At 57.7% G+C, this 12,439-nt stretch overlaps 1 protein-coding gene across 3 annotated transcripts in view; it reads left to right on the forward strand.

Annotated features, from left to right (window-relative positions):
• The window catches only part of COL11A2 (collagen type XI alpha 2 chain), a 28,864-nt gene extending 16,743 nt beyond the window's left edge, over positions 1–12,121 (forward strand). For all 3 annotated transcript variants that reach the window (XM_008060310.2, XM_021713421.1, XM_021713425.1), the window contains 37 exons: positions 256–363; positions 1,200–1,253; positions 1,533–1,586; positions 1,689–1,733; positions 1,818–1,871; positions 2,000–2,044; positions 2,184–2,237; positions 2,339–2,392; positions 2,624–2,677; positions 3,071–3,178; positions 3,313–3,402; positions 3,598–3,651; positions 3,882–3,989; positions 4,115–4,222; positions 4,363–4,416; positions 4,519–4,572; positions 4,764–4,871; positions 5,080–5,133; positions 5,312–5,365; positions 5,586–5,639; positions 5,921–5,974; positions 6,307–6,414; positions 6,782–6,835; positions 7,010–7,063; positions 7,193–7,246; positions 7,808–7,861; positions 8,000–8,107; positions 8,218–8,271; positions 8,415–8,468; positions 8,709–8,816; positions 8,982–9,035; positions 9,318–9,353; positions 9,516–9,569; positions 9,685–9,952; positions 10,496–10,608; positions 10,983–11,189; positions 11,627–12,121. In XM_008060310.2, coding sequence (XP_008058501.1) covers positions 256–363; positions 1,200–1,253; positions 1,533–1,586; positions 1,689–1,733; positions 1,818–1,871; positions 2,000–2,044; positions 2,184–2,237; positions 2,339–2,392; positions 2,624–2,677; positions 3,071–3,178; positions 3,313–3,402; positions 3,598–3,651; positions 3,882–3,989; positions 4,115–4,222; positions 4,363–4,416; positions 4,519–4,572; positions 4,764–4,871; positions 5,080–5,133; positions 5,312–5,365; positions 5,586–5,639; positions 5,921–5,974; positions 6,307–6,414; positions 6,782–6,835; positions 7,010–7,063; positions 7,193–7,246; positions 7,808–7,861; positions 8,000–8,107; positions 8,218–8,271; positions 8,415–8,468; positions 8,709–8,816; positions 8,982–9,035; positions 9,318–9,353; positions 9,516–9,569; positions 9,685–9,952; positions 10,496–10,608; positions 10,983–11,189; positions 11,627–11,767 — 2,943 coding nt within the window. In that variant the 3' untranslated portion in view covers positions 11,768–12,121. The remainder of the gene's footprint in view (positions 1–255; positions 364–1,199; positions 1,254–1,532; positions 1,587–1,688; positions 1,734–1,817; positions 1,872–1,999; positions 2,045–2,183; positions 2,238–2,338; positions 2,393–2,623; positions 2,678–3,070; positions 3,179–3,312; positions 3,403–3,597; positions 3,652–3,881; positions 3,990–4,114; positions 4,223–4,362; positions 4,417–4,518; positions 4,573–4,763; positions 4,872–5,079; positions 5,134–5,311; positions 5,366–5,585; positions 5,640–5,920; positions 5,975–6,306; positions 6,415–6,781; positions 6,836–7,009; positions 7,064–7,192; positions 7,247–7,807; positions 7,862–7,999; positions 8,108–8,217; positions 8,272–8,414; positions 8,469–8,708; positions 8,817–8,981; positions 9,036–9,317; positions 9,354–9,515; positions 9,570–9,684; positions 9,953–10,495; positions 10,609–10,982; positions 11,190–11,626) is intronic.
• Positions 12,122–12,439: the final 318 nt, after the last annotated feature.

The raw sequence follows: 12,439 nt of genomic DNA on the forward strand, positions 1-12,439 counted from the left end.
CCTGGACTTCCCAACTCCAGTGTTGTGCTCCCTTGGGAGCTTGATCCTGGCAGGATAACTCCATGGTCTGCATCATGCTGGCCCTCCATCACGACACCCTCCCTGTCCCTGTGGGCTCCCTGTCCTGCAACAGCTTCTGGGATCCTGCCAGCCCCACCTGCATTCACTGGTTCCCACTTCTTCTCTGGGGCCCAGGCCATGCCCCCCACTCACCCCGCAGTATCCAACACTCACTTCTCCTACCTTCTCTCTCAGGGTGAGGTTGGAGTCCCTGGTTCCAGGGGAGAGGATGGTCCCGAGGGGCCGAAGGGACGCACTGGGCCCACTGGAGACCCTGGGCCCACAGGGCTCGTGGGCGAGAAGGTGATGGGATGAGGGATCTGTACCTGGGTCCCCCTGGGGATGTGAGCACTGGGGTCAGGGTGGGCATGGGGAGTGTCCACAGTTAAAGTTGGTGAGTCAGTTGAAGATGGCTGTGCACTAATTGTGCTCCTCTCTGTATACGGCACCTCCTGGCTGCTGATGGGTTGGGGCAGGGGAAACGTTCCTATCATGAAAAGTTTGGTGGAGATGAGGCATAGGAAGTAACTGAGACTGAGGGAACATGTGTCTAGACTCAGGGCAGGAGTTCTGAGAAGGGAGAGTCTAACAGCAAGTGACAGCTGCCATCTCCAAAGTTGACAATCTCTGAGCACTGGCCCAGTTAAGGTGCTTGTTAATCACCCGGCCAGGGAAAGGTAGAACCAGGGCTTGAGCCCAGGCAGATTGGCTACAGAATCCCTGCTCCCAAACATGCTCTGCAGCTGCTTGGGCAGGATGAGCCTTAGATCATCAGGAAGGGTCACATGTGGAGTCAGGGCAGTGCTACTTGGCCAAAGGGCGGGAGGCCTGTGGGGACCAGCTTTGGTGGAGCACAGTGGATGCTGGGGAGAATGGAGTGGAGGTTGGGAGGTGGACAGGAGCTAGGTCACAGTGACCCTGAAGGACTTGACGTAGTTGCAGACACAGGTCCTAGCATTTGAGTTGGGAAAAATCCACTCTCAGGAAGGAGAGACTGAGAAACCAGGCATCTGTGGGGCAGGAGATGTGGGGCCAGGGGCTGAGGCTTGTGGGTGGGGGTTGGCCCTTGTCTTTGAGGGTTGTGTTCTCCAGGGATCTGTGGCTTCTGTCACTCTTAATTGCTCCCTGTCCCTCCACAGGGCAAGCTGGGTGTTCCTGGTCTTCCTGGTTATCCTGGACGCCAGGGTCCCAAGGTAATGTGATGCCCGTTTGTACCCTTTCTCCTTTTCCCTTCCCTGACCCCTGATTCCAGAGCACTGGAGGACCCAAGAGAGAATTTAGTTGACCCCCATTCTACAGATGAGAAAACAGGCCCACAGAGCACCAGGGGTTTGTCCAAGGCCACCTAGTTACTGGAGAAGCCCAAGTCTCTCACACCGCTGCCTCCATGGCCTCTCCTGTCACCCTTTGGCCCTTCCTGAGCCCTCTCCTTTCATGACTTCTCAATTTTCCTGCTTTTTCATCCTCACCAGGGGTCCCTGGGATTTCCTGGCTTCCCTGGAGCCAGCGGAGAGAAGGGAGCCCGGGTAAGCTGGGGCAGGGGAAGGGCTGAAGGGATGGGCTGGAGGGGCTCAGTGGGGAGTCATGCCCTGGGTGATGTGATGTTCTTTCTACTTCATTCCCACTAGGGCCTGTCGGGGAAGTCAGGGCCTCGGGGAGAAAGAGGCCCCACGGTGAGTGCAGAGAGAGAGAAACAGGTGGCTCAAGATCCAGAGGGATGCATTTGAGTTTTTCTGACAACTCTTCCCTCTCTCTAGGGTCCACGGGGTCAGCGGGGACCCAGAGGCGCCACTGGGAAGTCTGGAGCTAAGGTTAGTGGTCTCTGCAGGGCTCCATCTGCCCCCTGCCCATGGAGCTCCAGCTCTCCCTCAATGCCTCTGACCTTGAGGATAGCTGGAAAGTAGCTCCTCCCACTGTCTGACTCCATTTCTCCCCACAGGGAACGTCAGGTGGTGATGGCCCCCATGGGCCCCCAGGAGAGAGGGTGAGTGTGGCTTGAGGGTTCCCTCCCCAGTGCTCCCCAGGGAACCTGGGTGGAGCCAGCCCCCTCCTCACCTCAGAGAGGAAGCTGTGTTTCTATACCCCTGCACCACTCTCCTGACTCAACCCACCTCTGTCCCTAGGGGCTTCCTGGACCTCAGGGTCCCAACGGATTTCCCGGCCCCAAAGGACCCCCGGTAAGTTGGCCCAGAGCTCTGACCCACCTTGGTTCTCTGAGTTCTTCTTTCCTACCCCGCTTTCCAGCCTAGAGTTCACTTGATACCTGAACTCCTTCTAGGGCCCCCCTGGGAAGGACGGGCTGCCGGGACACCCGGGCCAGAGAGGAGAAGTGGTAAGTGATGCCCCTGGCCATCTATTCTCAAGTGGCCCCCAGGACCCTCAAACCCCAGAGCTGTCTAGAAGGCCCACAGGGACTTTCTTCTGGCAGAGTGGAGCCTGCCCTGGTGCTGCTGAGACCCACCACCCGGGGCTTCATGGGCCATGGCACTTCCTCTGGGAGCCTTGGCATCTGCTCCACAGTGGCCATGCCTGCTCACTGTGTTCTCCGCTCTTCCTCTCTCAGGGTTTCCAAGGGAAGACTGGCCCCCCTGGCCCTCCAGGAGTGGTGGGACCTCAGGTATGTCAGTCCCCAGAAGAGAATGGACCCCAGAGCCTGGAGTTCATCCACCTGCCCCTCTTCTCTCAGTCATGCACCCCTGCCCCTGGTTTGCCTGAGGGGGACCCTTGGGTGGGGTCAGTCGTGGGGGCTGAATTTGGGGCCGGGGTCCTGAGCTTCAGTCTTCTCCTTTGAGAAGAGACAGTTCCCCAACAGGGACATAAGGTGGTGCAGTTACTCCACAGTGGGGAAGAGAAAACCCAATGTTGACTCAGAAGCACCCCCATGAATTCTCAAGGAGATTTGGGTAGGGATAAAGGGGTTCTAGAGGGGTGTTTTAGGGTGGATAGGATGGGCTCTTTTGGCAGACAGTGGGAGGAAGGGTCTGAGAGTGGGGACTCTGTCTTTTTCTAGGGAGCAGCAGGAGAAACTGGCCCCATGGGGGAGAGAGGTCATCCAGGCCCCCCAGGGCCCCCTGGAGAGCAAGGACTGCCCGGGACAGCTGGAAAAGAAGGAACAAAGGTCAGTGAAGGGCTGGGCAGAAGGGAACTTGGGGAACCTGGAGTTGGGTGCTGAAATTGGGGAGTCGAGGGGGACAGAGATCTTTCTGTTTAATTTGGGAGCATGGCTGTAGCTCATCACTTCTTTCCTTTTAGGGTGACCCTGGTCCCCCTGGGGCCCCAGGGAAGGATGGCCCTGCTGGTCTTAGGGGCTTTCCAGGAGAGAGAGGCCTCCCAGGCACTGCTGTGAGTGTCTTCCAAAACCCTGCCTGTAACAAGTCACAAAGCATCCTGACCTCCTCCCTGACCCACTCCTTGACCTTCTCTGACCCTCCTCCATGTCACTCCCTACTCCCATCTCTCTGAGCCTGTCTCCCCTCCCCAAGCCTCATCCTTGCTATTCCTGTGAAAGCCCACTTTCCCCAAATCTCTGGTTCATAGGGTGGATCCGGTTTGAAGGGGAATGAAGGTCCAGCTGGCCCTCCTGGCCCTGCAGTGAGTCTGGGAGCCCTGGGGGGCAGTAGAAGGGACTGGAAAGGCGGTGGGTGAGGAAGGGTGGGACTGTCATCTGGATCTAGGCAGAGGCTGGGGACTGGGCAGAGGGGTCTAGGGTCAGCCAGGATGATCTGATTTGGAGCTCTTCTCCTGGGAATCATGGTCAGAGGTCCTCTGGTATGGGTGGGCTGGGGTCCCCTTCCTGGGGTCTGACTCATCTCTTCTCTCAGGGCTCCCCAGGGGAGCGAGGTGGAGCAGGATCGGGGGGACCCATTGGCCCTCCAGGACGCCCGGGCCCACAGGGTCCCCCTGGAGCTGCAGGAGAGAAAGGTGTACCGGTGAGTGTGGGAGGCCCTGGGGAGGGGTCCTGGGGCTGAGGGGTGATAAGCTCTGAAGGGCTTCCTGTGAGGGTGTTTGGGGGTGAGGTTACCTCCAGGACATGACTTCTTCTTCCATCCCACAGGGCGAGAAGGGCCCTATTGGTCCAACTGGCCGTGATGGGGTACAGGGTCCTGTAGGGCTTCCTGGCCCTGCTGGACCCCCAGGCGTGGCTGGAGAGGATGGAGACAAGGTGAGGGACCCCACAGACCCTGACCAATCTTCTCTCCAGATGAGTTGGCTGATCTGGGCATGACCCTGACCGCTACTGTATCATCCTCTCCTCTCTACCTATCTCTTTCCTCTAAAATCTCACCCACCTTCTCCTCTCAGGGTGAGGTGGGAGACCCTGGACAGAAGGGCACCAAAGGGAACAAAGGCGAACATGTAAGTGTTCATGACCTTGACTTCTGACCTCCCAACCTTTAACCTCATGCCCACCTGGTCTCTCTCCCCATCTTGGTGTCTCTGACTCTTCTCTTTCCCCAGGGTCCTCCTGGACCCCCTGGACCCATCGGTCCCGTGGGGCAGCCTGGAACAGCGGTGAGTGATCCCTCCATCCCCTCTTAGGCCCCAGCAGCCTCTAGTCTGCCCTCAGTTTCCCTCTGTCCTTGGGGCTGGGGGTGGGAGGGGGGCTCTGGGCCTGATGCCTAGTTCTGTGTGGGCTTTGTGGATAGAGAACACCTGGCCCATGATACATTTCTGTGTCCTTGCCCCTGCCTCCACCCATCCAGGGAGCAGATGGAGAGCCCGGAGCTCGGGGACCCCAGGGACACTTTGGAGCCAAAGGCGATGAAGGAACAAGAGGATTCAATGGGCCCCCAGGACCCATTGGCCTACAGGCGAGTTGAGGGGTGGGGACAGGAGCTAAGCGGTGGGGTCAGGAAGGGGCTGCTATTTGCCCCCTGCCAGCAGCCTGAGGACTGGGGAGTGGGTCAGAAGACTGGGAGGGATGTGGGATCTGAGGGGAGGGCACTGTGGGGGCTTGCCTGCCTTGGGCTATGTTTGGTGGGTTGGTCACCCGGGTCTGTGCTTTGTGTACCTGCACAGGGCTTGCCAGGCCCCTCTGGGGAGAAGGGAGAAACAGGAGATGTGGGTCCTATGGTGAGTATGACCCAGCCCTGGTTCTAGTCACCCCCTGTCCAGCCAACCCCCACCTCACACCCCACAGCTGATTCCCTGGCCTGGTTTCTCTTCCTCCTTCTTTCACCACTCATGTCCACCCGTTGTACTCTTTCTCTCACTTCCCTTCCCCATCTCTGGCATATCTGTTTCCCCACAGGGACCACCTGGCCCCCCAGGACCTCGAGGCCCAGCTGGACCCAATGGTGCTGATGTGAGTCTTCTCAGCCCCTGTCCCTTTCGATCAATGTGTCTAGTCCTCTGCCTTCCATTCCCCACACTGTAAACTCTAGTCCCATCTCAGGTGCCAAGAGAAGCCCTGGCCCCTGGAAACACTATCTCACTGCTGTCACCTTGGGATAATCATCTGGGCTTCTGCTCTCGGAATGGCACCTTCTCCCTAAGCAGTGACCCTATTTCTGTTCCTTTTCCAGGGCCCACAAGGTCCACCAGGAGGTGTTGGGAACCTGGGTCCCCCTGGAGAGAAGGTATGGGAACGTGGGTCCCCCTGGAGAGAAGGTATGGGAGGTCGGCGAATGAAATTGTCTTGGGGGTAGGGGATGAGGTTTGGATTTCTGCCAGTTTGAGTTTGGGGAGACAAAGGAGAATGAGACGTGGGGAATATCAGGATATTCTTTTGGGAAAGAGGCTTTCTCCAGATTTTCTGGAGGGCCCCTGCAGGGACAGGGGTTAACCTTTCAGTTACTAGGGAAGGCGGTGGGACACTACGTGGGGTGTGGGCAAGTTTTCGATCCCAATCTCTTTGCAGGGGGAGCCAGGAGAGTCAGGATCTCCAGGGGTCCAGGGCGAGCCAGGTGTCAAGGTGAGTGACAGCCAGAGGCCCCGTTTACCCTCTTCCACCCCACCGCCACTTTTCCCATGACCTCTTTGAGCTGGAACTCTTCTGCAGCCAGGAGTCTCTGCTCCAGTCACCCTTTTCAAGGCCTGATCCCTGGGTCTGTGTGAGCCCTTCCACCCTTTCCTTGAAGGGGTGAGAGGGCCCAGGCAACTCCCTCCATAGGCTTGACCTTCTGTGTGTGTCCCACTGTCACTGAAGGCAGTGGAGGGAGGCTGAAGTTATCTTGGAAGCAGAAGCTGCACTTCTAATCTCCAAGACCCCATTGGGACCACCTGTACTCCCCACTTGCTCTGCAGGGTCCACGTGGGGAGCGTGGGGAGAAAGGAGAGGCTGGGCAGTCGGGAGAGGCGGGACCACCAGGGCCTAAAGGCCCCACGGGTGACGACGGCCCCAAAGGGAACCCTGTGAGTTTGGGGGATGCTGAGAGGAGGGCCCTGTGAATGAGCGACCGGGGAATATGGTGTGTGTGAGGGAGGATCTTGGAGTGTGGGGAGTCCTAGAGTGGGAGAATGCCTGGGAGGGAGGCTCTGGGAGTGGGGTCTCCTGGGGAGATACATGGGCTCTAGGATCCAAAGAGAAAACGAGAGATGCCTGTAGTAATGCCCTAAAGAATCAGAGGGCATGCAGTGCATGAGGTGGGGAAAGGGGCACAGGAGACCCTCTTCCTAGGGAGATGCCAGTGGGCACTGTCTAGTGAGGTAGAGGGTGGCATGTGCCCATGGAGTGAGCTTGGGAGCTATGATCTTGACCCTTGTTCTTTCTCTGGATTAGGGTCCTGTCGGTTTTCCTGGTGACCCTGGCCCCCCTGGAGAAGGTGGCCCTCGGGTGAGTCTTACCCAGGGAGGGGAAGGGGCAAAGAGGGTGGGGCTTTTAGGGCGGGCTTCTGTGGCTGATGGGCTTGGGTGTTGGGAAGCTGAGGTATGGAGGGCAGGCAGGCAGTTTTAGGGGTGATGCCAGCCAGGTCAAGGGCTCACCTCTGACATTGCTTCATCCCTGCAGGGCCAGGATGGAGCTAAGGGTGACCGTGGAGAAGATGGTGAACCAGGACAGCCTGTGAGTGGCCAGGGAGCCTACCCCCCCACTAAGCCCAAGCCTTCAGATCTTTTACTCTTCTTCTGGGACTCTTGAGGGTCCCTTGACTGGAAACTAAACACTCACTTGCTCCAATTCCTCTCTCCCTAGGGATCCCCTGGTCCTACTGGGGAGAATGGACCCCCTGGGCCACTTGGAAAACGGGTAAGTGAAGTGGACATCTGGGACCTTGGGAGGCAGTCTCTGGGCAGTGTGGATGGGGGAAAGCAATGGCAGGTGGCCCAGGCAGGGAGATGCTTGGGGCCTGCGTTGTCCTTGGATGGGATATGTGTGGACATGAGCACGTGGGTTTATAAGTGTGCGGTGCACCTTGGTATGTTTGTTCCTGGGTTTTGGTATGCATGTTCTTGCCAAGGGTGGTGGTGTTTACTGGCCAATCAGACTGGACATTGAAGGGGGCAGCTGGCCAGATTTTCTGGAGGGCCCCTGCAGGGACAGGGGTAAACTTTTCAGTTACTGAGGAAGGAGGTGGGACACTAGGTGGGGTGTGGGCAAGTGGCTCTTCACCAAATGTACAGAACTACTCAGCATTTCAACAGCTAGTACAGCTGGACCTGTCCTTAATGTCTGTGAATCAGCCATCGGTGTCTGTCTGCTTGTGCAAGTGTGCATGCTTGTGTGTGTGTGTCTAGGACAGGAAGTGGGGAAGAGTTGAGCCTGGCTGCTCACCACTTCATCTTCTCTTCCTTCCTGCCTCATCTGCAGGGTCCTGCTGGCACACCCGGTCCAGAGGGGCGACAAGGAGAGAAGGGAGCCAAGGTGAGGGAGAGGCTGCCCTGCGTGCCGGAACATTCTTGACTTCTTCTTCCTGCCTCACCCCTTCTATCTCGGACCTCCTGATCCCAGCCCGAATCCCCTCCTCTGCTCTTTAGGACACATTCTTTGTGTGTGTTTCAGGGAGATCCTGGTGCTGTGGGTGCCCCAGGGAAGACAGGCCCTGTGGGTCCTGCAGGCCCAGCGGGAAAACCTGGCCCTGATGGTCTGAGGGGGCTTCCAGGTGCAGTGGTGAGTTAATGCAGGGAAGGGCTGGCATAGGGTGGATGGGTAAAAGACTATGGAAGGGGTGTGGTGTGGGGATGCGCCTCCTGATCCCTGTGGTCCCCTGGAATCTGCAGGGTCAGCAAGGCCGTCCCGGAGCCACAGGCCAGGCTGGGCCTCCAGGTCCTGTGGTGAGTAACTGGGATTGGGCTGAGAAGGGCGCCAGGGTGGGTACCCTGGTGAGTGAACTGTAGCCCAGGAGGAAGCAGGTGGTGGTGGGGGAGAACTTGGTCCCCCCTTTCTCTGGAGAGAGTGACTTCCTGTCTCCCCACAGGGACCCCCAGGGCTTCCTGGCCTCCGGGGTGATGCTGGAGCCAAGGGAGAGAAGGTAAGTGACAGAGAGACATACAGCCAGATGTCTCTCCCCTCACCCTCACACCCTGAAACCTGTGGGGACCCTGAGTACTCATCACTCTGCTTCAGGCCTCTAGCACCCAGTCCTTGGAGGGTCCTTGCTCAGTGAGAGCCACTCACAGACCCTACACCTGTGTCCCTCTGTGTCTCTTAGCCCTTCTCCTCCATCCATATGACTCCTCTGCACCCCCCGACCACCTGCTCCCTTCTCTAGGGTCACCCAGGTCTCATTGGACTGATCGGACCCCCTGGGGAGCAGGGAGAAAAGGGAGATCGGGGACTTCCTGGCCCTCAGGGCTCCTCTGGGCAGAAGGGAGAGACAGTGAGTACAGGGTCTGGTCCTGGCATGTGTGTGTTGGGGGGACAAGGGTGGGGACTCATGCTGGGGGTGGGGGGGGATGGGCTTGAGACTCAGGTGTGAGGGAACATGCCCAGGAGGGGTGGAGGGAGGATCCAGTTGAACCAGACCCCTACCTACCCTTCCTAGGGTATCCCAGGAGCATCTGGCCCCATTGGTCCTGGAGGACCCCCTGGCCTCCCTGTGAGTACCTCATCTGTTTCTCCACTAAATCCCCTAAACCCCACTGCTCCCCACCCGACTTCTCAGTGACTTCCATGGCACACACAAGCCTAATAAACAGTCCTCAGTTTCCCCATTTGTCCTCATCCCCCCTGACTATTTCCTCTTCATACTTCCAGAGCCTCTGAATGTCCCCATATTCCCTCATGCCTGTCACTCCTAGAGTCACTCTTGCCTCTCCATCCCTTTGAGCCCTGTCCTTCCTCTGCAGTGATCCCCTCTGTTTTGTTCCTCATTTCACAGGGACCTGCTGGCCCCAAAGGAGCCAAAGGAGCCACAGTGAGTAACCCCCGTCAGCTCTGTTCTTTTCCTCCCTTAGCTTATATGACACTCTCTCCAGGGCAGACTCCCCCTGGGGGAGCCCTTCATTCCCACCCAGGAGACAGATTTGACCCTTCTGTGACCTTGATCCCATGCTTGACCTCTTGACTCCTTTGTCAGGGCCCAGCTGGACCCAAGGGTGAGAAAGGCATCCAGGGCCCTCCAGGGCATCCGGTGAGTTAGGAGTCGGGCCTTGCTTCTCAGACCACCCTTCCCTGCTCTGGCGTTTCTCCACTTTACCTTCATACTCACCTCTTCTCTTGCCCCCTTTATCTGCCCCCTCACCTAGGGCCCCCCGGGCGAGGTGATTCAGCCACTGCCCATCCAGATGCCCAAGAAGACTCGGCGCTCAGTGGATGGAAGCCGCCTGATGCAGGAAGACGAGGCCATGCCAACTGGGGGGGCTCCGGGTGGTCCTAAGGGGCTAGAGGAGATCTTTGGCTCCCTTGACTCCCTGCGGGAAGAGATTGAGCAGATGAGGCGGCCGACAGGGACCCAGGACAGCCCTGCTCGCACCTGCCAGGACTTGAAGCTGTGCCACCCAGAGTTGCCCGATGGTCAGCACCAGCCTCAGGGGACACACAAATCTTAACAACAGCATGGGCACTGAACAAGCAGAATGGATGTTGGGGGATTCTTGGGAAGGTGTCAGGTGGTGGGTGAGGGTTGAGGGACTAGGAACAGCAGTTATTTGCCAACCAGGTCAGAAATATTCCAGTATTTTAGCAACTGATATGGGCCAATGTGTCCCAGCTTGTTATCAACTCAGTGTCTACAGGAACAGATAAACACACACATGTGTATTCCCCTACTTACATCTACACAGATGAATCTATAGACACCAGCTAGCACATATTGTCTGTAATATGAGGCTGCTTATACTTGTCAGAGGACCTGGGGTTACTGCTGGGGCAGGGTGGTGAGGGTGGGATGCAGTAGGGTGAGGTGAATTGTGGGGCTTAGATGGGAAAGAGGAGGACTGGGAGACAGAACATCAGGGAGAGGGCTGAGGAACAGTGGGAGGGAAGAGGGAATGTAGAGGCAGAGAGCATGCTGAAGCCCAGACCTGGTGGCCCTGACCTCCCGCTCCCTCCCAACAGGAGAGTACTGGGTTGACCCCAACCAGGGCTGTGCTCGAGATGCCTTCCGGGTTTTCTGTAACTTCACGGCAGGAGCGGAAACCTGTGTGACGCCCAGGGATGATGTCACACAGGTGAGAACTGGTCCCTGGCTGTCCCTCCCTTGCCCCATGGCTGCCCCCTCAGGGCCTAATGGTTTCTGGGTTTTTGTGACAAGTCCTCCGGCTGTTGCTCCCACAGAGCCTGCTGACCCTTCTCCACTCTTGGCTCCTTCTTCCTTTCCTTCTCACCAGTCCTCTGATGCTCACTGTGTCTCTTTCCCGTGACAATCTGCGACAGAAATTTGCCTTTGGTGTACCTCCAAGCTCCCACTCAGCCCTCATTTCTCCCTCAGCCATTTCCTCCCACCCATTCCCTGCTCATGACCCTGGCCCAGTTGCCCTGGTTCTAGATGCTCCTCAGGCCTGTCTCCATCTTTCCCTGACACTAACCCCTCATCTCCCTCCAGTTCTCTTATGTGGACTCAGAGGGCTCTCCGGTGGGTGTGGTGCAGCTCACCTTCCTGCGGTTGCTCAGCGTCTCAGCCCACCAGGATGTCTCCTACCCATGCTCTGGAGCAGCCCGTGATGGTCCCCTGAGACTCCGGGGAGCCAATGAAGATGAGCTGAGCCCAGAGACCAGTCCCTATGTTAAGGAATTCAGAGATGGCTGCCAGGTGAGAGCTGGGTGGAGAGCGGATTGTAGACTCAGGCTGGGGGAAGGAGGTGGAAAGACCCCTTGGACAGGGCACCCAGGGTCAGCAGAGAGAAATCCAGCCTCATGGTATCAGATGTGCCCGAGAGAGCACAAAAGAGATGAGGAGGGTGGGAAGGATGGAAGCCAGAGTTTGTGAGCCGTGAGGGTAGGATTCATCTGTGTCACATAGGGTGAGCCATGTAGGCTCCTATACACCTTGACATATAGGTGCCTAGCAGAGACACATGGGGTATACATACACACTCATGAACCGTGGGTGGACACACAGACACCCCCAATCTCTTTACCTTGAGTCGCCCAGATGGGGTCAAGGTGCTCAGAGGAGAGACGAGCTTGGGCCTGAGGTGGTTCCCTCTGCCACACTCATTCTTCCCTCTCCCTTGTCTCCCCCTCAAGACACAGCAAGGCCGGACAGTGCTGGAAGTGCGAACACCTGTGCTGGAGCAGCTGCCAGTGCTGGATGCCTCCTTCTCAGACCTGGGGTCCCCACCGAGGCGGGGAGGGGTGCTGCTGGGGCCCGTCTGCTTCATGGGCTAGGACCTTCTCTGCTTGATCCTGTCCGTCGGAACCAGGCCACCTGGGATCCCACAGCGTCAGCTCCGTGCCGCCTCCCAAGGGGCTCCTCACCATCTTGGGAGCCTTGGGCCAGGGTGCTGAGAGCCCCCAGTTAGGGGCAGACCAGGGGAGGGGTCAAGTGGGTCTGGGACACCCCAGGGAAGGGGTGGCCTCTGGGGCTCTTGGCCCACCTACCTGGAGCCTGTGATTTGTTAGAGAGCTGAGACCCTTATTTAAAACACCTCCCAATCGCCCCAAACAAGTGGAAGAGAAAGGACACTGTGTATTTTGTATTTAAAAGTAATTATATTAATTATTTAAAGAGTGGAAAACGAAATAACAAAAAAGATAAAGAGAGAAATGCCAACAAAAATCAGCAGATGTTGGTGACAGGACTCTCCAGGGGTGGGCCCCGGAACCCCCATCCTTGCCTCAGGGCTTTCCTCAGTGACTGTGTGTGTGGGGGTTCCCGGGATGACCCCCACCTCCCTCCCACCTCACCTGCAGCACCCACTGTGAATGTTGGAATACATGGTCTCCTTTGCCTCAGGGCTCTGACTTTCTCTCCCCAGGGTGGGGCTTTCCCGTCTCTACCTACCAGGTGTTGGCTTCCTGGCCCACATGTCTGCTGGAACCTTTCACTTGGCCTTGGGT

This window comes from Carlito syrichta, unplaced genomic scaffold (genome assembly GCF_000164805.1).
Source record: "Carlito syrichta isolate Samal-C Ts95f unplaced genomic scaffold, Tarsius_syrichta-2.0.1 Scaffold92604, whole genome shotgun sequence".
Lineage (NCBI taxonomy): Eukaryota > Metazoa > Chordata > Mammalia > Primates > Tarsiidae > Carlito > Carlito syrichta.